This window comes from Entelurus aequoreus, linkage group LG15, assembly GCF_033978785.1.
Source record: "Entelurus aequoreus isolate RoL-2023_Sb linkage group LG15, RoL_Eaeq_v1.1, whole genome shotgun sequence".
NCBI lineage: Eukaryota > Metazoa > Chordata > Actinopteri > Syngnathiformes > Syngnathidae > Entelurus > Entelurus aequoreus.
In genome coordinates this window covers 52,412,707-52,434,567 of record NC_084745.1, presented here as the reverse complement: position 1 = coordinate 52,434,567, position 21,861 = coordinate 52,412,707, and the positions used below count along the sequence as shown (strand labels likewise).

Genomic DNA, 21,861 nt, shown 5'->3' with positions numbered 1-21,861 from the left:
GTAAATGTGGATGTTACACACAAACTGGTTCAGTCCAAACAAGGACCATGAATGCAGTAAATGTGGATGTTACACACAAACTGGTTCGGTCCAAACAAGGACCATGAATGCAATAAATGTGGATGTTACACACAAACTGGTTCGGTCCAAACAAGGACCACGAATGCAGTAAATGTGGATGTTACACACAAACTGGTTCGGTCCAAACAAGGACCACGAATGCAGTAAATGTGGATGTTACACACAAACTGGTTCAGTCCAAATAAGGACCACGAATGCAGTAAATGTGGATGATACACACAAACTGGTTCAGTCCAAATAAGGACCATGAATGCCGTAAATGTGGATGATACACACAAACTGGTTCGGTCCAAACAAGGACTACGAATGCGGTCAATGTGGATGTTACACACAAACTGGTTCGGTCCAAACAAGGACCACGAATGCAGTAAATGTGGATGTTACACACAAACTGGTTCGGTCCAAACAAGGACCACGAATGCAGTAAATGTGGATGTTACACACAAACTGGTTCGGTCCAAACAAGGACCACGAATGCAGTAAATGTGGATGTTACACACAAACTGGTTGAGTCCAAATAAGGACCCTAATGCAGTAAATGTGGATGTTACACACAAACTGGTTCGGTCCAAACAAGGACCATGAATGCAGTAAATGTGGATGTTACACACAAACTGGTTCAGTCCATATAAGGACCATGAATGCAATAAATGTGGATGTTACACACAAACTGGTTCGGTCCAAACAAGGACCACTAATGCAGTAAATGTGGATGTTACACACAAACTGGTTCAGTCCAAAAAAGGACCACTAATGCAGTAAATGTGGATGTTACACACAAACTGGTTCAGTCCAAAAAAGGACCATGAATGCAATAAATGTGGATGATACACACAAACTGGTTCGGTCCAAACAAGGACCATGAATGCAGTAAATGTGGATGATACACACAAACTGGTTCGGTCCAAAAAAGGACCACTAATGCAGTAAATGTGGATGTTACACACAAACTGGTTCGGTCCAAACAAGGACTACGAATGCAGTAAATGTGGATGTTACACACAAACTGGTTCAGTCCAAATAAGGACCACTAATGCAGTAAATGTGGATGTTACACACAAACTGGTTCAGTCCAAACAAGGACCACTAATGCAGTAAATGTGGATGTTACACACAAACTGGTTCGGTCCAAACAAGGACCATGAATGCAGTAAATGTGGATGTTACACACAAACTGGTTTGGTCCAAAAAAGGATTACGAATGGAGTAAATATGGCTGTTATACACAAACTAGTTCGGTCCAAATAAGGACCATGAATGCAGTAAATGTGGATGTTACACACAAACTGGTTCGGTCCAAACAAGGACCACAAATGTAGTAAATGCGGGTCACTGCTTGCAACAAGAGCTATGACAATTTCAGCCAAAAATGTGTCAATGTTTACATATTTTCTCCATTACCTTCAGAAATATAATGTAGTTCCTGGTCTTTGTTTACATAATGTATTCACAGCGTTATGTTTATTGTTGTGGTTGCATGTTTGCACTCTACAGACGGGAGGTTGTTCTAATGCTATTGTTGATTATGATCGCTAACTTTGATACACTCTGCAGATTCTTTATTGTCTTTCTTTGGAATGTTATTATGAAACCAAAGTTGCCTGCTAAAAAAAAACACTCGGCGATGTCATCTCTTGGCAGCAACCCTCGCCCCGTGCTGGATGTGAGCCCTGCGTTGAAACCACTGGACCAAGGAAGCATGCTGGCTGCCATCCAGCACCACAGCACTGGTGCAAGAGCCGGAGGCGGCAGTGGTGGAGGTGGAGGTGGCGGTGATGGAGGTGGCAGTAGTGGAGGCGGCGGCGGAGGAGAAACCACGGTCCCCCTGGGGAGCTCTCGCTTCTCGATCAGTACGACGACGGCCGGGAGCGCCTCCATGTCGACAAGGGCCCCCGAGGGCCCCCCGATGCACTCGCGGAGCCTAGACAACTCCGCCTCGGACCCCAACTACATCTGGCAGACGGTCGACGACATACGCAAGTTTGCCGAAGTGTTGCTTCATCTGAAAGAGGCCTTCAACTTCGCAGGTAAGCTTTGGTCAACTGAACTGTTTTAGGGGCGACGTTTCATGAAAGCGGAGGCATGCAGGGTGGGTTGTTTTTGTGGGATTTACAGGAGCGCTGCTGCTGTTTTTAGGGACTTCTTGCAAAAAACGAGTCTGGATGACGGCACTCTAGTGTTGAAAAGAATCGGCTTAAAAAATGTGAGAAATTGTTGAATAGCCCGAATGGTGTGAGAGAGAGAGAAAGTTCAACCATGAGGGACAATACCGTTTAGGAATGTGCCTATCAATCAGCAACTGATCGATATTGGACAATTTTTGTGAAGAAATACGGGATCGGCCATTGCCAATTCATGCCTTTTAAAGGCCACTACTACCGACCACGCAGTCTGATAGTTTATATATCAATGATGAAATCTTAACATTGCAACACATGCCAATACGGCCGGATTAGATTACTAAAGTGCAATTTTAAATTTCGCACAAAATATCCTGCTGAAAACGTCTCGGTATGTAGAGGACATTTTGGGACAGCATTGTGGCCAGCTATTAAGTCGTCTGTTTTCGTCGCAAAATTCCACAGTATTCTGGACATCTGTGTTGGTGAATCTTTTGCAATTTGTTCAATGAACAATGGAGACAGCAAAGAAGAAAGCGGTAGGTGGGAAGCGGTGTATTAGCGGCCGGCTGCAGCAACACAAACACGTAGCCGATGTTTCATTGTTTAAATTCCCGAAAGATGACAGTCAAGCTTTACCATTGGCCTGTGGAGAACTGGGACAACAGAGACTCTTACCAGGAGGACTTTGAGTTGGATACGCAGACGCGGTACCGTGAGTACGTACGCAGCTGCGGCTTCCAAACATTTGATCGCTTGCCCGTACGTGCGTGCCGCTATGTGCATGTCACGTACGTAACTTTGGGGAAATATATGTGCTGTATGAACTTTGCGGAGGTGAACGGTACTTTGGGCTGTGGGATTGAGTGTGTTGTGCGGGTGTTTGATTTGTATTGGTGGGTTATATGGACGGGAGGGGGGAGGTGTTTGTTATGCGGGATTAATTTGTGGCATATTAAATATAAGCCTGGTTGTGTTGTGGCTAATAGAGTATATATATGTCTTGTGTTTATTTACTGTTTTAGTCATTCCCAGCTGAATATCAGGTCCCACCCGCCTCTCACAGCATCTTCCCTATCTGAATCGCTCCCACTGCCCTCTAATCCTTCACTCTCACTTTCCTCATCCACAAATCTTTCATCCTCGCTCAAATTAATGGGGAAATCGTCGCCTTCTCAGTCCGAATCGCTCTCGCTGCTGGTGGCCATGATTGTAAACAATGTGCAGATGTGAGGAGCTCCACAACCGGTGACGTCACGCTACTTCCGGTACAGGCAAGGCTTTTTTGTCAGCGACCAAAAGTTGCGCACTTTATCGTCTATGTTCTCTACTAAATCCTTTCAGCAAAAATATGGCAATATCGCGAAATGATCAAGTATGACACATAGAATGGACCTGCTATCCCCGTTTAAATAAGAAAATCCCATTTCAGTAGGCCTTTAAATGATCATGTTTACAGTGATTGTTTTATATGTATTTTTTATGTATGTCATTTTGGATAAAGCGTCTGTCAAATTTTTTTTTTCATTTTTTTTTCCATTTATTTATTTATTTCAGGCAATGACAAAGACGTACAAGTTGACAAAACATAATAATATAAATTAATATAGTGCATTATTGTCCAGTTTTGCCTGAAAGGGAGTGGGAAGAAGATAATTTATTTAATCCCACCCCCAGTTCTCCATTCAGTGATTATTCACATGAGTTTCACTCTCACTTTGTTCAAGGATTATAATACAGGTGTTGTATCATAGTGGCATTACCACAGGTAACAATAATTATTACACTGTAACAATCACTTGTATCAACAATGTAGGAATAATGAATATACCAATAATGGTAATAGACAACATAGCAATAATGGTAATAGACAACATAGCAATAATGGTAAGGAAACATTGAGCACATGTTAACACTTTGAGACAGAGTACAACAGCAGGTCAAATTAAAGACCCTCATCTCTATATTTGAACCAGACCCCATGTTTGTATAATACCGTATTTCCTTGAATTGCCGCCGGGAATATAGTATCCGCCTGCCTAGAATTACAGCCGGGTCAAACTTGTTTCACAAAATAATTAGCGCATGCCTGGCACTTCCGCCGGGTCAAATTTGAGTCATTAAATTTACCATGGAGGATTACATATCTAAAATAAAACAGTTTTCTAAACTGGACTTTCAATCGAAGCAGGAGGTAATAATTAAAGGAATATCTCCAGAGACTTTTAAAACTGAAGAAAGATAAGGAAGACTGCCTTTGATCAGAAGCAGCTGCACATGGACATCATTTATAAGTAAAAGTAAGACCTTAATAAAGTTTTTTTTATTAAATGTGCTTTTCATGATAAGGTAAGCGCCAAAGTTAAAAGAGGTTTTAAAATAATTAGCGCATGCTTGCCCATCCCGCATGCTTTTGGTAAGCGCAGGAGTGAGAAGAGGTTTTAAATTAATCAGCGCCCCGGCGGCTATTCAAGGAAATACGGTAGTTTATATCGATTAATAATTTGGCATTGCTTGTGTTGTAAGTCCAGTTTGTTCCATAGTTTTACTCCGCATACAGACACACAAAATAAAGTTTTACTCCGCATACAGACACACAAAAACATAGTTTTACTCCGCATACAGACACACAAAAACATAGTTTTACTCCGCATACAGACACACAAAAACATAGTTTTACTCTGCATACAGACACACAAAAACATAGTTTTACTCCGCATACAGACACACAAAAACATAGTTTTACTCTGCATACAGACACACAAAAACATAGTTTTACTCCGCATACAGACACACAAAAACATAGTTTTACTCCGCATACAGACACACAAAAACATAGTTTTACTCCGCATACAGACACACAAAAACATAGTTTTACTCCGCATACAGACACATAAAAACATAGTTTTACTCCGCATACAGACACACAAAAACATAGTTTTACTCCGCATACAGACACACAAAAACTTAGTTTTACTCCGCATACAGACACACAAAAACATAATTTTACTCTGCATACAGACACACAAAAACTTAGTTTTACTCCGCATACAGACACACAAAAACATAGTTTTACTCCGCATACAGACACACAAAAACATAGTTTTACTCCGCATACAGACACACAAAAACATAGTTTTACTCTGCATACAGACACACAAAAACTTAGTTTTACTCCGCATACAGACACACAAAAACATAGTTTTACTCCGCATACAGACACACAAAAACATAGTTTTACTCCGCATACAGACACACAAAAACATAGTTTTACTCCGCATACAGACACACAAAAACATAGTTTTACTCTGCATACAGACACACAAAAACTTAGTTTTACCCCGCATACAGACACACAAAAACATAGTTTTACTCCGCATACAGACACACAAAAACTTAGTTTTACTCCGCATACAGACACACAAAAACATAGTTTTACTCTGCATACAGACACACAAAAACTTAGTTTTACTCCGCATACAGACACACAAAAACATAGTTTTACTCCGCATACAGACACACAAAAACATAGTTTTACTCCACATACAGACACACAAAAACATAGTTTTACTCCGCATACAGACACACAAAAACATAGTTTTACTCTGCATACAGACACACAAAAACATAGTTTTACTCCGCATACAGACACACAAAAACATAGTTTTACTCCGCATACAGACACACAAAAACGTTTACGAGTGGTTTGAGCTCTCGGCAATAAGAAATATCCAAAGCCTCTCAAGTTATGAGCTTGCACTCGTCTTATAAAAAAACATTGTAGATTAGGTGGCAATAATTTGTTAAAAGCTTTATATAAGATTATTAATGTATTATATTTAACAAGGTCATCAAATTTGTGCAACTTTGATTGCATAAACAGATTATGAGTATGTTCTAAATAACCAACGTTGTGAATGATCCGCACTGCTCTTTTCTGTAATATGATCAGAGGATGAATTGTGTTTTGGTAAGTATTCCCCCATACTTCAACACAGTATGTAAGGTATGGCAGTACCAAGGTGCAGTATAGAGTACGGAGTGCATTTTCATTGAGGTATAGTTTTGCTTTGTACTTAAACATAAACATATATAAACACCTGAAAGTCTTTATATCAGCTAAAACCACCAATCCGTTTCACTGGATTCAGAATAAAACCAATAGATCAATGAGATAAGGTAAGAACAGGATAGAAACTGCTGTGGAACTAGTTACAATGCAATATGCCATGGAAATACAATGTTGACACTTTTGTGCAAATAAGTACAGTTGCACTTGTTTTTTCAAATGTGTTTATTCTGCAAAGGAATGAGTTAAATGTTTAAAATGACTGGTTAAAAGTACTATTATGAAGTGCATTGTCAGCACTATTTTTTTTTTACTGCAATTTCAAATGCACTTGTTTTAATAAATAAATACAGCGTTTTAAAAGCATATACAATCTGTGTAAATATATTAGTTTGTGGTTAAAAGGACTTGAAAGGACGCGAAACTCAAAATGCAGGACTTGGGACTTGACTTGAGACTTTCCAGTCTTGACTTTGGACTTGACTCGGGACTTGCCTGTCTTGACTCGGGACTTGACTCGAGACTTGAGGGCAAAGACTTGAGACTTGCAAAACAATGACTTGGTCCCACCTCTGCTATATAGTATATTTGTTTACCGAATATGATTCATTAGTATCGTGGTACTACAGTAGTACCGGTATACCGTACAATCCTAATCTGAAGTAAACAAACTACAGTAACGCATTAGTTCCATTAATCACAATACGGAAACAAATGTTTACCTGACAGAAAGAAGAAGCCTTGACGAATGCTCGAGTTATGCAAATCACAAGTTTGGACCCCAGTGTTGAATGTTTGCTCGCGAGGTTAGAATGTCGCTACAACGATCTGCCAACGTGTTCTACACCATTTGTCAACGCTTCATGTTTCTGTCGCTAATTGTGAAGTGAAGGCAGCATTTATTTTCTGCAACAAAAAGGTCGTACAATGCAATTGAAGCTGTCAGTCAAGTGTTGTACACACCTTTCAATTTTGTCACATGGCGGCCTTGACTGCGCGGCCCTTCAAACAGTCTTATCAGTTTTCTAGTAAAGAGGTTATTGCACTGTACAATACGACAAAATGTGCTCCTGACAACTATTATTGAAGGAAATGCAGTATGTAGGTTCCAATATGTTCTCATCCAATTATGTCGGATACAAAAACGGTATCAAGCAAGGATTAAAGGCCTACTGAAAGCCACTACTAGCGACCACGCAGTCTGATAGTTTATATATCAATGATGAAATCTTAACATTGCAACACATGCCAATCCGGCCGGGTTAATTTATAAAGTGACATTTTAGATTTCCCGCCACACTTCCGGTTGAAAACGTCTATGTATGATGACGTATGCGCGTGACGTCAATGGTTGGTACGGAAGTATTCGGACCCATTGAATCCAATACAAAAAGCTCTGTTTTCATCCCAAAATTCCACAGTATTCTGGACATCTGTGTTGGTGAATCTTTTGCAATTTGTTTAATGAACAATGGAGACTGCAAAGAAGAAAGCTGTAGGTGCGATCGGTGTATTAGCGGCGGACTACAGCAACACAACCAGGAGGACTTTGAGATGGATAGCAGACGCGCTACCGTGAGTACAGCTTTGGCTTCCAAACATCAGCTATGTGCATGTCACGTACGTTACTTTGGGGAAATATATGTTTCTTGCCAACTCTGATGGCGGCCGGGGTGTCGTCGAAAGCTACAACGCCCGCCGCCGTCCCGTAGCTAAGTTAGCTTCAATGGCGTCGTTAGCAACAGCATTGTTAAGCTTCGCCAAGCTGGAAATTATTAACCGTGTAGTTACATGTCCATGGTTTAATAGTATTGTTGATCTTCTGTCTATCCTTCCAGTCAGGGGTTTATTTATTTTGTTTCTATATGCAGTTAAAGCAAGATGCTATCACGTTAGCTCCGTAGCTAAAGAGCTTCGCCGATGTATTGTCGTGGAGATAAAAGTCACTGTGAATGTCCATTTCGCGTTCTCGACTCTCATTTTCAAGAGGATATAGTATCCGAGGTGGTTTAAAATACAAATCCGTGATCCACAATAGAAAAAGGAGAAAGTGTGGAATCCAATGAGCCAGCTTGTACCTAAGTTACGGACAGAGCGAAAAAAGATACGTCCTGCACTGCACTCTAGTCCTTCACTCTCACTTTCCTCATCCACGAATCTTTCATCCTCGCTCAAATTAATGGGGTAATCGTCGCTTTCTCGGTCCGAATCTCTCTCGCTGCTGGTGTAAACAATGGGGAAAATGTGAGGAGTCCTTCCTCCTGTGACATCACGCTACTTCCGGTACAGGCAAGGCTTTTTTTTTATCAGCGACCAAAAGTTGCGAACTTTATCGTCGTTGTTCTCTACTTAATCCTTTCAGCAAAAATATGGCAATATCGCAAAATGATCAAGTATGACACATAGAATGGATCTGCTATCCCCGTTTAAATAAAAAAAAATCATTTCAGTAGGCCTTTAAAGCTGCTAAAACCAAACTAAAGTGGGTTCAGTGTATGCTAAGACAGGGATGTCCAAATACCAATAGAAACGGCACTATTGATAATGCATAATAACAATAATTATTATCAATAATATCATTGTTATAAATGCAACAAAACATATATGTAATGATAACTTGAAGTACAAAAGAAAGCAGATAAATGGAGGGGAAGAAAGAGAAGCGGACTGTATTAACCTTGTAGATTGTTATAGTAACAATAGGTTAAGCTTTTACCCAGTTTCCCCTCGGGCAGAGCTGGGCAAATACTTTGACTAAGGGGCCATATTGAGAGAAAAAGTGTGTCTGGTGTGCCAATGTGTATGTGTGTATGAATTATTTATACACATTTAACTGTAAAAACCTGCTGTACAATATGTGTGTTTGGGTCCCTTTTTTTCCAGGAACACTAACACCAAAAGTCACAATGTCCGATAGAGTTTTAAAAACGTTATGAGAGACCACCTCAAAAAAAACACAATGGAATTCTACAGTTTTTTTACTGAATGGGACACCCAAAATGTACATGAAAATAAAGAAAGTGGGATTTACATTATTAACTATGAACAATAAAACACTGAATATTAACAACATATGAACAAAGTGTAATAAACACCTACAATATGATATATTATCTCATAAAAATCTGCTTCCGCATATGTTTCTGACACATGTTTCGGGCTGGCCGTGCTAAAAACAAACCCCACCCACTCTGGTTTGCTCCTGGTCTGAGCTGCTATGACGTAGATTACCGTAATGCAGGGGTGGGCAATTAATTTTTACCGGGGGCCGCATGAGCAACCCGAGCACTGCTGGAGGGCCACATCGACAATATTTCAATAAAATTTTGCTCAATATTATTTTTGATATATACCGTAAGACAAATAATAATAATAATAATAATAATAATAATAATAATAATAATAATAATAATGAATATAATAATAATACTTTCATTTAACCTAACTTAACTTTATACCAAAAGCACTGCTTTGGAAATAATTTGTACCCCTTTCAGAGATCACATTTAGTTCCCCTTAAACATCCTCATGTTGCACAATGAAATGTAAGCATAGGATGAAGTGTGCATTCCTGTAACTTTCTCTAGTAACAGCATTCCATGATTAATATCAATAAATTAACATTAATAATAAATTACAGTAAAATAAGCACACGTATGACTGAGGAGTCATAGTGTAACTTTGTGTGGTGTTTGAGTTGTCCGACTTTTTGTGTGGCCATAAACGCACCGGTGGCTTAATACTGTGCGTGTTGGTGACAGATGACAAGTTGGTTTTGGCCTGGTTTGTACGGCAGAAAATGACTAGTTTTTCGAGATAGAAGTTTTTTACTCATGTTTTTGGTGTGGTTATGGCCCAATATAAACAATTTTGCTCAATAAAGTGATCGATATAATTCATGTCCTCGAAGCATCTCCATAGACGTTACAATAATTGAACGGTGTTCAATTGAACGGTTTTGATGAACACCGTTAGGGCCGCTTGTTGTCACTGTCACTCAGAGTTGCATTGCAAAATTACACAGAATAAATGTGTTTATTTTGTTTAGAATTCAGATGGGATTTGATTTGGTGCGCGGCATATATTTGCTGTGCGCAGAGGACGCTTGAGCAGTGCGCAATTGCGCAGGCGCGCACCTTAGAGGGAACGTTGCTTGGCAGTCCCTGTCTTGTTGAAAACACGCCATTCCTCATCAACTTTTCTCTTTTTAGCGTCTCGGGAGTAACCGGGCATCACTTGTCGCTGTGCACCTTCACTCACAGGTTACACACGGACATACACCCATAAATAACACTTTTCAAAATAAAAGCAGCACAGTTGTATTGCATGCATGACAGATGTTTTTTTTCAACTTTATTTTGTAATTTGTGATTGCAGCTGTTCACATTCACTCACAATCACGCACGCGCATACATCCACACGGAAGTAATACAAATAGCGCTTTTCAAAACAAAAGCAGCACCGTTGTATTGCACACTCGACATAGATACATTTTAAAATTTATTTTGTAATTTATGATTGGCGTCACGCGGGCCGGACAGGGACGCACTAAGGGCCGGATGTGGCCCGCGGGCTGCAGAATGCCCAGGTCTGCCGTAATAACTTGTATAACACCCAAAAGCGCAGATTTCAACCATTGAAATACTTTCTGTAGTTCTAAACTTAAAAACAGCTCGGCACATCATAATGGCGATGACGGTTTTGATGTTAAAGGTCTAAAAAAAATTATGTAGAACGTCCGGCGGGCCGGATTGAAAATTGGAACGGGCCGCATGTGGCCTGCGTGCCGTATTTTGCCCAGGTCTACCTTCGGGGAACAACGTTAATATACAGTATGTTGGATGAAACGTGATTATATGCATGAGTGTATACCCAGCAAGGATTAAAAATGCTAAAACCAAACTAAAGTGGGTTCAGTGTATGCTAAGACGGGGGTGTCCAAACTTTTTCCACTGAGGGCCGCACCGTGGAAAATCAAAGGATGCGAGGGCGCTTTTGAAGCCAATACAAAATATTGTTTTTTTAAGGGAAAAAAACAGCCTTTATTTCAGCTTTGTGTTTTTGTTAGGGGTGCACAATAAATATCGGACAGATAATTGTCATGCCGATTATGAGGAATTAATTATGAGCTCCCCCGAGCTCATTGTAATTAAATTTGGCGTCGATAACGTGGCACTTGTTGTTGGTTTATCCACGTTTCGGGAAACGAGCGGGAGTGCCTAGAGAACGGCGAGGCGTGCGGTCATTTCTGTGGTTTTAAAATGCGTGCCTTTTGGTACCCTGTGGGTAGGGACGGCACCGATGTAATAACGCATTTTATTTTCGGGAGCTCCATGCTGATCTACCTACAACCTGTGTTGTCACTTGGGTTGTCCCGATACCAAAAATTTGTCAAAGAACAATTTTTCAAGGTTAAAATATAAACTATAGTCTGCACCGGACCGAACAGCAGGACAGTTGTAACAACTACATTATTACCTGTCACTCTCTGTAACTCCTTGTGTAGATCTGAATGCTTATTATTTAAATATTTACCTAAGTTTGAAGCAAAGGTGGTAACACTAATCGCCACATTTGGGGAGGCGTGTTTTAAAGCAGCTGTTGTGAGAGTAGCGTATGTGTGTGTGTGTGTGTGTGTGTGCCCCTTTAAGAATGGCAGTATGTGGGGTGAGTAGGTGAGAGGTAGCGCTAGCATGTGCAGGAGAGTTAATAGCATGGTGGATGTCCGGTTGTGGAAATTATAAATAAAGTGACCAAAGTTGTAACTAATCGACGGCCTCGTCTTTCCAACCAAAGAGCGGAGCTTTACGGACCTTTCGTGAAGCGAAAGGTCTCCCCTGCTCTGTAGTCACCGCCGCAAAGTGGCACTCAGATGAAAAAGCGGTACCGGTACTTTTGAAAGGTGGTATAGTACCGATTTCAATTGATTAGTATCGCGATACTGTGTATCGGTCGCCCCCTGGTGGTTGGCTGACTTGTTGGTTGTGAACTTACTCAGTTCGAAATGCAGCAGATCCTGTTTTGTAAATGTCTACCATGAATTGATTAACGTGGACCCCGACTTAAACAATCTGCTAATAAAAGTTTCAATCAATCAATCAATGTTAATTTCGCAGACGATCACCCTCATTTAGTCGTAGCTGCCGAAATCGTGATCGCGATTCAAATTGGATTAATTTTGCAGCCCTAGCTTCAACACATCAAACCTGATCAGCCACCTGAAACGCCAGCATCGACAGGGTTTTGAAAGCCGCTGCTCAGTGGCCTAGTGGTTAGAGTGTCCGCCCTGGGATCGGTAGGTCGTGAGTTCAAACCCCGGCCGAGTCATACCAAAGACTATAAAAATGAGAGCCACTTGGCACTCCGCATCAAGGGTTGGAATTGGGGGTTAAATCACCAAAATGATTCCCGAGCGCGGCCACCGCTGCTGCTCACTGCTCCCCTCACCTCCCAGGGGGTGGAACAAGGGGATCAGTCAAATGCAGAGGGTAATTTCACCACACTTAGTGTGTGTGTGACTATCAGTGGTACTTTAACTGCAAATAAAAGGTTAAATCTACATTCGAAAAATGATTTATGTAAATAAGTTATCAGTATCGGTCTTCAGAAGCAGGAAGTTGTCTGTATCGGCTTGAAAAAAAAAATACACAGTGGAACCTTAGTTTTTAGCGTCAACATTTCAAGTTTTTCCCGTTACTTAGCTCGTTTCGTCCATTTTTGTTCCTGGGAAATATTATTTTTAGAATGTTAAGGGGGTGGAGATCTTGCCCCAAGTGGAAGAGTTCAAGGACCTGGGAGTCTTGGTCACGAGTGAGGGAAGAGACAGGCGGATCGGCGCGGCGTCTGCAATGATGCGGACCCCGCATCGGTCCGTTGTTGTGAAGAAGTATCGGTTTGCAGCAACTGGCATGAGAATCAGCACCTCCAAGTCCGAGTCAATGGTTCTCACCCGGAAAAGTGTGGAGTGCCATCTCCGGGTTGGGGAAGAGATCTTGCCCCAAGTGGAGGAGTTCAAGTACTTCAAAGGAGGGAAGAGTGTATCGTGAGATCGACAGGCGGATCGGTGCAGCGTCTTCAGTAACGTATCGATCCGTTGCGGTAAAGAAGGAGCTGAATCGGAAGGCGAAGCTCTCAATTTACCGGTCGATCTACGTTCCCATCCTCACCTATGGTCATGAGCTTTGGGTTATGACCGAAAGGACAAGATACGGCTTAGGCTGCTGCCCCCGCGACCCGACCTCGGATAAGCGGATGAAGATGGATGGATGGATGTTAAGGAGGCAGTTGATTTTGGACACCCCTGTGCTAAGTTATCTGAACAAAACCTCTTAGCTTTGTGTTCTATGCAAAGTAGTGAATGTATTAATATCGAATGAATTATGTTTTTTTTACAATAATGACTCCGGGCTGCACTTGAGGCGCCGGTTTAGCACAGATTACCAAGTCTACTTCCTTGACACATTCCAGGTTGTGGACAACGCCATTGTGGCGTGACTCACGGATCCGTAAGGGCGTCTGCAATCTGCACCTTCATGCACAATTACATAAAAGGACGTGTTACTCTTTCGCCCGTGCACAAAGTAATTTTTACATTGCAGTTAACCAGATACAACAGTTCTTAAACTATATATAATTAGGGAGGGGTACCGATACCAGGGTCCGTAATAGCATTGTGGTAGTGACCAGACCAGGGGTCGGCAACCCAAAATGTTTGAAAGAGCCATATTGGACCAAAAATACCAAAGAAAAATCTGTCTGGAGACGCAAAAAATTAAAAGTCTTATATAAGTGTTATAATGAAGGCAACACATGATGTAAGTCTCTATATTAGCTATATTAGCCTACTATCAAAATGACTTTAAAAGTCTTATATAAGTGTTATAATGAAGGCAACACATTATGTAAGTCTCTATATTAGCTATATTAGCCTACTATCAAAATGACTTTAAAAGTCTTATATAAGTGTTATAATGAAGACTACACAAAAATATAAGTTGTAAAGGATTTGCAAATCATTGTTTTCTCTTTTTATTTACCATTTACACAACGTGACAACTTCACTGGTTTTAGGTTTTGTAGATGGATAAATGGATGCAACCCAAGCGCTGGCTGGGTCTTAAGTAAATGAGCCGTATTGATCAGAGTTCTACGATAATTAAAATACTAACCGTCTGGAAATTGACCACGGTTTGTCATTAATACAGGTATTTGTTACATCCTAATTAAAAAGCAACTACAGACTTACAATATAGAGACATAACACCACGTCTTGTCGTAACATCTTGCTGGGAAATGTCGAGTGAATTGACAGCAAGTCTTTCCAGTTACAATACAAACTATTTCCAATGAAAAACAGAAAGCAATCCACAAATATGCAAGGGGGTAAATGGTGTACCTGGAATAGACGGGGATCTACTCTCCTTGAAGTGGGAATTGCAACATTTTTCGAGCTTGAGAGACTTCCTAGTAATGTTACTGTGTCACAACGCCTGCCATTAGCTGTCAAACTCTCACCGCCTGACGAAAGAAACCGGTTCATAATCAGCCCTCGCTGTAAAATGATATTACTTCTGAATGCCCTGGTTTTTTTTAAAGATGGTTCAGTAAACACAGGCTGAGTTCTGCGAACGTGCTGATGACATGTGACTGAGTATTCCCATTGGAGGGCTTGTTCCGGCTAAATACAGGAAAAGGCAGATTTAGGGGACTGAGCCTGATTAGGACGTTGAAAACAAACCGTGCACTATTGAGGAAAGTATTAAGGCTGCGTTGTGTTTAAACTTAATTCCAAAAGCCTCAGAAGAGAATGTTTGAGAGCAAGTGTATTCTATAGACCACACCTGGGCAAAGTGAGGCGCATGCTAAGCTTTTCAATCCGGCCCGCCGGACATTCCCAAATATTTTTCTTTAGATCTTTAAGATGGAAAGTGTAGCCGCCATTATGATGTGCGGTGATGTTTTCTAATGACCGGAAGTCTTGGACTATACCAGGGGTCGGCAACCTTTACCACTCAAAGAGCCATTTTGGCAAGTTTCACAAATTAAAGAAAGTAATGGGAGCCACAATAAAAAATTTAAAATTTAAAATGAAAAACACCACATACAAAGCTTAAATGCTGGAAATTTAATGTTAGTGCAGCCCACGAGTTTTGAATGAATGGCGCTTGATAGCGTCATACTTGCCAACCCTCTCATTTTTCACGGGAGACTCCCGAATATCAGAGCGTGATGACACTGCATTTGGCGCCCTCTACAGTCTGCCCTAACAGTGTACCTGCTCAACCACACGTAGAATGCAATCTCAGCTTGCTCACGTAAGTGACAGCAAGGCGTACTACCTCAGCAGCCACACATCTTACACTGACGGTACCAATACCCAGAATCCCATGCAGCCCTAACTCTTCCGCTCAACCAACGCACGGAGAGGGGGGGGGGGGGTTGATGTGTGGGGGGATTTGGTGGTAGCGGGGGTGTATAATGTAGACCGGAAGAGTTAGGGCTGCATGGGATTCTGGGTAATGGTTGTGTTGTGTTTATGTTGTGTTACGGTGGGATGTTCTCCAGAAATGTGTTTTTCATTCTTTTTTGGTGTGGGTTCACAGTGTGGCGCATATTTGTAACGTAACAATGTTAAAGTTGTTTGATACGGCTACCGTCAGTGTAAGCTGTGTGGCTGATGAGTAACTATGCTTTGCTGTCTCCTGTGTGTGCAAGTAATAACAACATGCAACATGTGGCTGGACTGGCACGCTGTATGTAAATGCTATAGAGGACAATTACTGTAGTGCAATTAGGGCATGCCCTTTATTTAGTAATTAGAGTGTAAATAGGATTATTTTTTTCCCTGGGAGTAATCTATGAGAGACACTGAGATCCATAAATCTCCTGGGAAAATCGGGGGGGTCGGCATGTATGTAGCTGAGCTGCATCAGAGTGGTCAAGAAGTCGCATGCGGCTCCGGAGCCGCGGGTTGCCGACCCCTGGACTATACAAAGTATTTCAATGGTTGCAATCTGCACTTTTGTTCAAGTTAAAGTAGCAATGATAGTCACACACACACTAGGTGTGGTGAAATTTGTCCTCTGCATTTGACCCATCCCCTTGTTCACCCCCTGGGAGGTGAGGGGAGCAGTGAGCAGCAGCGGTGGCCGTGCTCAGGAATCATTTTTGGTGATTTAACCCCCAATTCCAACCTTTGATGCTGAGTGCCAAGCAGGGAGGTAATGGGTCCCATTTTTATAGTCTTTGGTATGACTGGGCCGGGGTTTGAACTCACAACCTACTGATCTCATGGCGGACACTCTAACCCATACTTGCCAACCCTCCCGTTTTTAGCGGGAGAATCCCGGTATTCAGCGCCTCTCCCGACAACCTCCCGGCAGAGATTTTCTCCCGACAAACTCCCGGTATTCAGCCGGAGCTGGAGGCCACGCCCCCTCCAGCTCAATGCGGACCTGAGACTGAGTGGGGACAGCCTGTTCTCACGTCCGCTTTCCCACAATATAAACAGCTTGCCTGCCCAATGAACGGAGAAGTTAAACAGGACAATACTGCCATCTAATGGATAGCCACCGGAACACTGAAATTCAAGTATTTTTTTTTTTCTATGTAAATAAAATATATATATATATATATATATATATATATATATATATATATATATATATATATATATATATATATATATATATATATATATATATATATATATATATATATATATATATAGCTAGAATTCACTGAAAGTCAACTATTTCATATATATATATATATATATATATATATATATATATATATATATATATATATATATATATATATGAAATACTCGAGTTGGTGAATTCTAGCTGTAAATAACCACGCCCCCCAACCACGCCCCCAAGCCCCTCCCCCCCACCCCCACCCCCATCCCCGATAATATCAACCTGCCGATATTATCGGCCGATAAATGCTTTAAAATGTAATATCAGAAATTATCGGTATCGTTTTTTTAATTATCGGTATCGGGTCTTTATTTTTTATTAAATCAACATAAAAAACACAAGATACACTTACAATTAGTGCACCAACCCAAAAAATCTCCTTCCCCCATTTACACTCATTCACACAAAAGGGTTGTTTCTTTCTGTTATTAATATTCTGGTTCCTACATTATATATCAATATATATCAATACAGTCTGCAAGGGATACAGTCCGTAAGCACACATGCTGCTCCACTAATAGTACTAACCTTTAACAGTTCATTTGACTCATTTTCATTAATAACTAGTTTCTATGTAACTGTTTTTATATTATTTTACTTTCTTTTTTATTCAAGAAAATGTTTTATTTTATTTTATTAATATTTTAAAAAAGGACCTTATCTTCGCCATACCTGGTTGTCCAAATTAGGCACAATAATGTGTTAATTCCACGACTGTATATATCAGTATCGGTTGATATCGGTATCGGTTGATATCGGTATCGGTAATTAAAGAGTTGGACAATATCGGAATATCGGATATCAGCAAAAAGCCATTATCGGACATCCCTATTTTGCATGATATACTAGTTACTATGGTAATTAATTAGTTACTATAGTAATGTAAGTCACAGCAGCTCAGACCAGGCACCAAGCAGTGTGGGCGGGGAGCGTTTCCACAGAGTGTTTCCAGACCGAGCCTGAAAATGCGGGTGTCAGGGACAGACAAAGTTCTAAAGCTTAGTGATATATGAGATATATCAGACCGTAGGTGGGTTTACTTTTTACCCTTCGCGTTCATATTTCGCTGTTTGTTACATTTTTGTTGCATTTCGCTTGATTGTAAAATATGTCGATCGAATTTTGTATTTTTTATAAAAAAAATTTTTTAATTGTTAAATTTTATATATTTTGTTTATATTTTTTATTGTAATTTTCTTTGGGCGGGGGCGGTACTTGTATTATGATTTCCTTATCGAATTAATAAATATTATATAAAAAAAATATGTGGATGGAGAGGGGGTGTGACGTTCATACAGTATGTTGTCAATATTCAGTGTTTTATCCTTCATAGTAAATATTGTCAATCCCACTTTCATTATTTTCATGTACATTCTGGGTGTCTTATTCAGTAAAAAAAAAAGTAAAATTCCATTGTTTTTTAGGCGGTCTGTCATAACATTTTAAGCGTTCAATCAGACATTATTGTGAGGTTTTGTATTAGTGTTACTAAAAATAGATTTACCGGCCCCCAGACACATTTTTTTCTCTAAATTTGGCCCCCCGAGTCAAAATAATTGCCCAGGCCTGCTATAGGAATACCACATAGCTAACGTGGCTAACGTACTTTATGCCCTGCTAGTTCCAAGTGGCACCAATTAACCGCAGAGTTCAGTACAAAAGCAAATAACTGACGTGGCTGTAGGCAACCTCTTGCTGTACGGTAAATTCCGGACAATTAGCCGCTACTTTTTTTCCTGTGTCTTATAAAACGTTGCGGCTAATTTGTGGATTTTTCTTCGCAGACGGCCATAACGCTATAGTTTAAAAAAGAAAAAAAAACTGAACAAGCAAAGACACTGAAAATGTGTGTTATTGTTTGTGCTACAGCGCCATCTTTTGGACAAGTGCTGCAGTGCCCTTCCGTTTAGACTGAGCTTTCAACCGGAAGTAAAGCGCCATTCCGTCTAATAGCCGTCCATAGCGTTTCTGCTCAAAAGGATTCTTCATTAGTCACTCCGAGCAACGTTTGTAAGTTTTACAATATAACTAAAATAATTCGTACTGACTAAACCGTCCCCTGTGTGATGTCTGTAGGAGTGTTTTCCTGCATGTTCGTCAGTGCTATCGCAATTTAACGAAGCTAGCGTCGTTAGCATTATCTAAAATGCTAACACGTTTACAAGTGTCTGTCCTTATCGTGGTTGTCATCTGTAGAGGCCTTTAAAGTCTCATTGTCTTACAAAACGTTGCGGTTAATTTATGGATTTTTCTTCGCTGACGGCCAAAACAAAAACAGCACAAGCAAAGACACTGAAAAGGTGTGTTATTGTTTGTGCTACAGCGCCATCTTTTGGACGAGTTTGTTCACTGCGGGTGCTGCTGTGCCCCAGACTGAGCTTTCAACCGGAAGTAAAGTGCCGTTCCGTCTTATAGCCGTCCATAGCGTTGCTGCTCAAAAGGATTCTTCATTAGTCACTCGGAGCAACGTTTGTACAAACCCCGTTTCCATATGAGTTGGGAAATTGTGTTAGATGTAAATATAAACGGAATACAATGATTTGCAAATCCTTTTCAACCCATATTCAATTGATATTTGATGTTCAAACTCATACAATTTTTTTTTTTTTGCAAATAATAATAAACTTAGACTTTCATGGCTGCAACACGTGCCAAAGTAGTTTGGAAAGGGCATGTTCACCACTGTGTTACATGGCCTTTCCTTTTAACAACACTCAGTAAAGGTTTGGAAACTGAGGAGACACATTTTTGAAGCTTCTCAGGGTGGAATTCTTTCCCATTCTTGCTTGATGTACAGCTTAAGTTGTTCAACAGTCCCGGGGTCTCCCTTGTGCTATTTTAGGCTTCATAATGCGCCACACATTTTCAATGGGAGACAGGTCTGGACTACAGGCAGGCCAGTCTAGTACCCGCACTCTTTATTTACGAAGCCACGTTGATGTAACACGTGGCTTGGCATTGTCTTGCTGAAATAAGCAGGGGCGTCCATGATAACGTTGCCTGGATGGCAACATATGTTGCTCCAAAACCTGTATGTACCTTTCATAAATAATGGTGCCTTCACAGATGTGTAAGTTACCCATGTCTTGGGCACTAATACACCCCCATACCATCACACATGCTGGCTTTTACACTTTGCGCCTAGAACAATCCGGATGGTTCTTTTCCTCTTTGACGTCCACAGTTTCCAAAAACAATTTGAAATGTGGAGACCACGGAACACTTTTCCACTTTGCATCAGTCCATCTTAGATGAGCTCAGGCCCAGCGAAGCCGACGGCGTTTCTGGGTGTTGTTGATAAACGGTTTTCGCCTTGCCTAGGAGAGTTTTAACGTGCACTTACAGATGTAGCGACCAACTGTAGTTACTGACAGTGGGTTTCTGAAGTGTTCCTGAGCCCATGTGGTGATATCCTTTACACACTGATGTCACTTGTTGATGCAGTACAGCCTGAGGGATCAAAGGTCACGGGCTTAGCTGCTTACGTGCAGTGATTTCTCCAGATTCTCTGAACCCTTTGATGATATTACGGAGCGTAGATGGTGAAATCCCTAAATTCCTTGCAATAGCTGCTTGAGACAGGTTTTTCTTAAACTGTTCAACAATTTGCTCACGCATTTGTTGACAAAGTGGTGACCCTCGCCCCATCCTTGTTTGTGAACGACTGAGCATTTCATGGAATCTACTTTTATACCCAATCATGACACCCACCTGTTCCCAATTAGCCTGCACACCTGTGGGATGTTCCAAATAAGTGTTTGATGAGCATTCCTCAACTTTATCAGTATTTATTGCCACCTTTCCCAACTTCTTTGTCACGTGTTGCTGCCATCAAATTCTAAAGTTAATGATTATTTGCAACAAAAAAAATGTTTATCAGTTTGAACATCAAATATGTTGTCTTTGTAGCATATTCAACTGAATATGGGTTGAAAAGGATCCGCAAATCATCGTATTGCGTTTATATTTACATCTAACACAATTTCCCAACTCATATGGAAACGGGGTTTGTAAGTTTTACAATATAACTAAAGTAATTCGTACTGACTAAACCGTGCCCGGTGCGATGTCTGCAGGAGTGTGAATGAAGCTAGCCTCGTTAGCATGATCTAAAATGCTAACACGTTTACGAGTGTCTTGTCTGTATTGTGGTCCTTCAAAGTCTCATTGTTCAGGTCAAGCACGGAGACAGATAACACATTGTTAGCTTTCAATGGCTGGTACCAAGTTATTTATATCCCTCTTGAATTTATGGCCGCATTGTCCCGGTGCTGCATCACTAAAGTTCAAACCTTTCATTGCCCCCGGTCGGCCGCTGAAAAGTGACCGAAAGAACGTCACTCCCTCCCCTTCTTTTTGTCTTTTATTACACGGAGCAGAGCGATATTTAGCTTCTGGTTCCCTTTCACAGCTGCATCCACTGGTCAGTGACGTGAGCGTGACCACACCATTGTCCCGGTACACACCTCTGCACTCGCATGCTGTAGTGAACGGGCTTTTTTGCAGAAGTTGAAACAGTTCCCAAGTCCGGAATAGCTCTGGCCTGTGAGAATGATCCCCCAGTGGGGTTTCCTAGCGCCAGCCCCACAAAATAAGACATTTCATGTATTTTTAGACTGGCGGTGCATCCTTAGATGGATATTATTGCCTGGCCACAGCCAGTGACGCACACACCACTGAGTTCCGTCGTGAGAAGTTGTTTATGCGCTTCCGCTAGTGTCAGGTCAACCGTGAGGACATCTCCACACTCTTCAGACTATGTCTAATGCAGAGCTGGGCAAATATTTTGACTCGGGGGGGCCAGATTGAGAGAAAAAAATGTGTCTGTGTGTATAAATTATATGTACAGAGAGTCCTAAAAATGTTACGACAGACTACCTCAAAAAAA

General features: G+C 41.0%; 1 protein-coding gene across 2 annotated transcripts in view; it reads left to right on the top strand.

The window, feature by feature from the left end:
• Positions 1 to 21,861, top strand: part of LOC133630256 (rho GTPase-activating protein 29-like) — a 142,887-nt gene that overhangs the window by 5,436 nt on the left and 115,590 nt on the right. For both annotated transcript variants that reach the window (XM_062021729.1, XM_062021730.1), the window contains exon 2: positions 1,723 to 2,108. In XM_062021729.1, coding sequence (XP_061877713.1) covers positions 1,781 to 2,108 — 328 coding nt within the window. In that variant the 5' untranslated portion in view covers positions 1,723 to 1,780. The remainder of the gene's footprint in view (positions 1 to 1,722; positions 2,109 to 21,861) is intronic.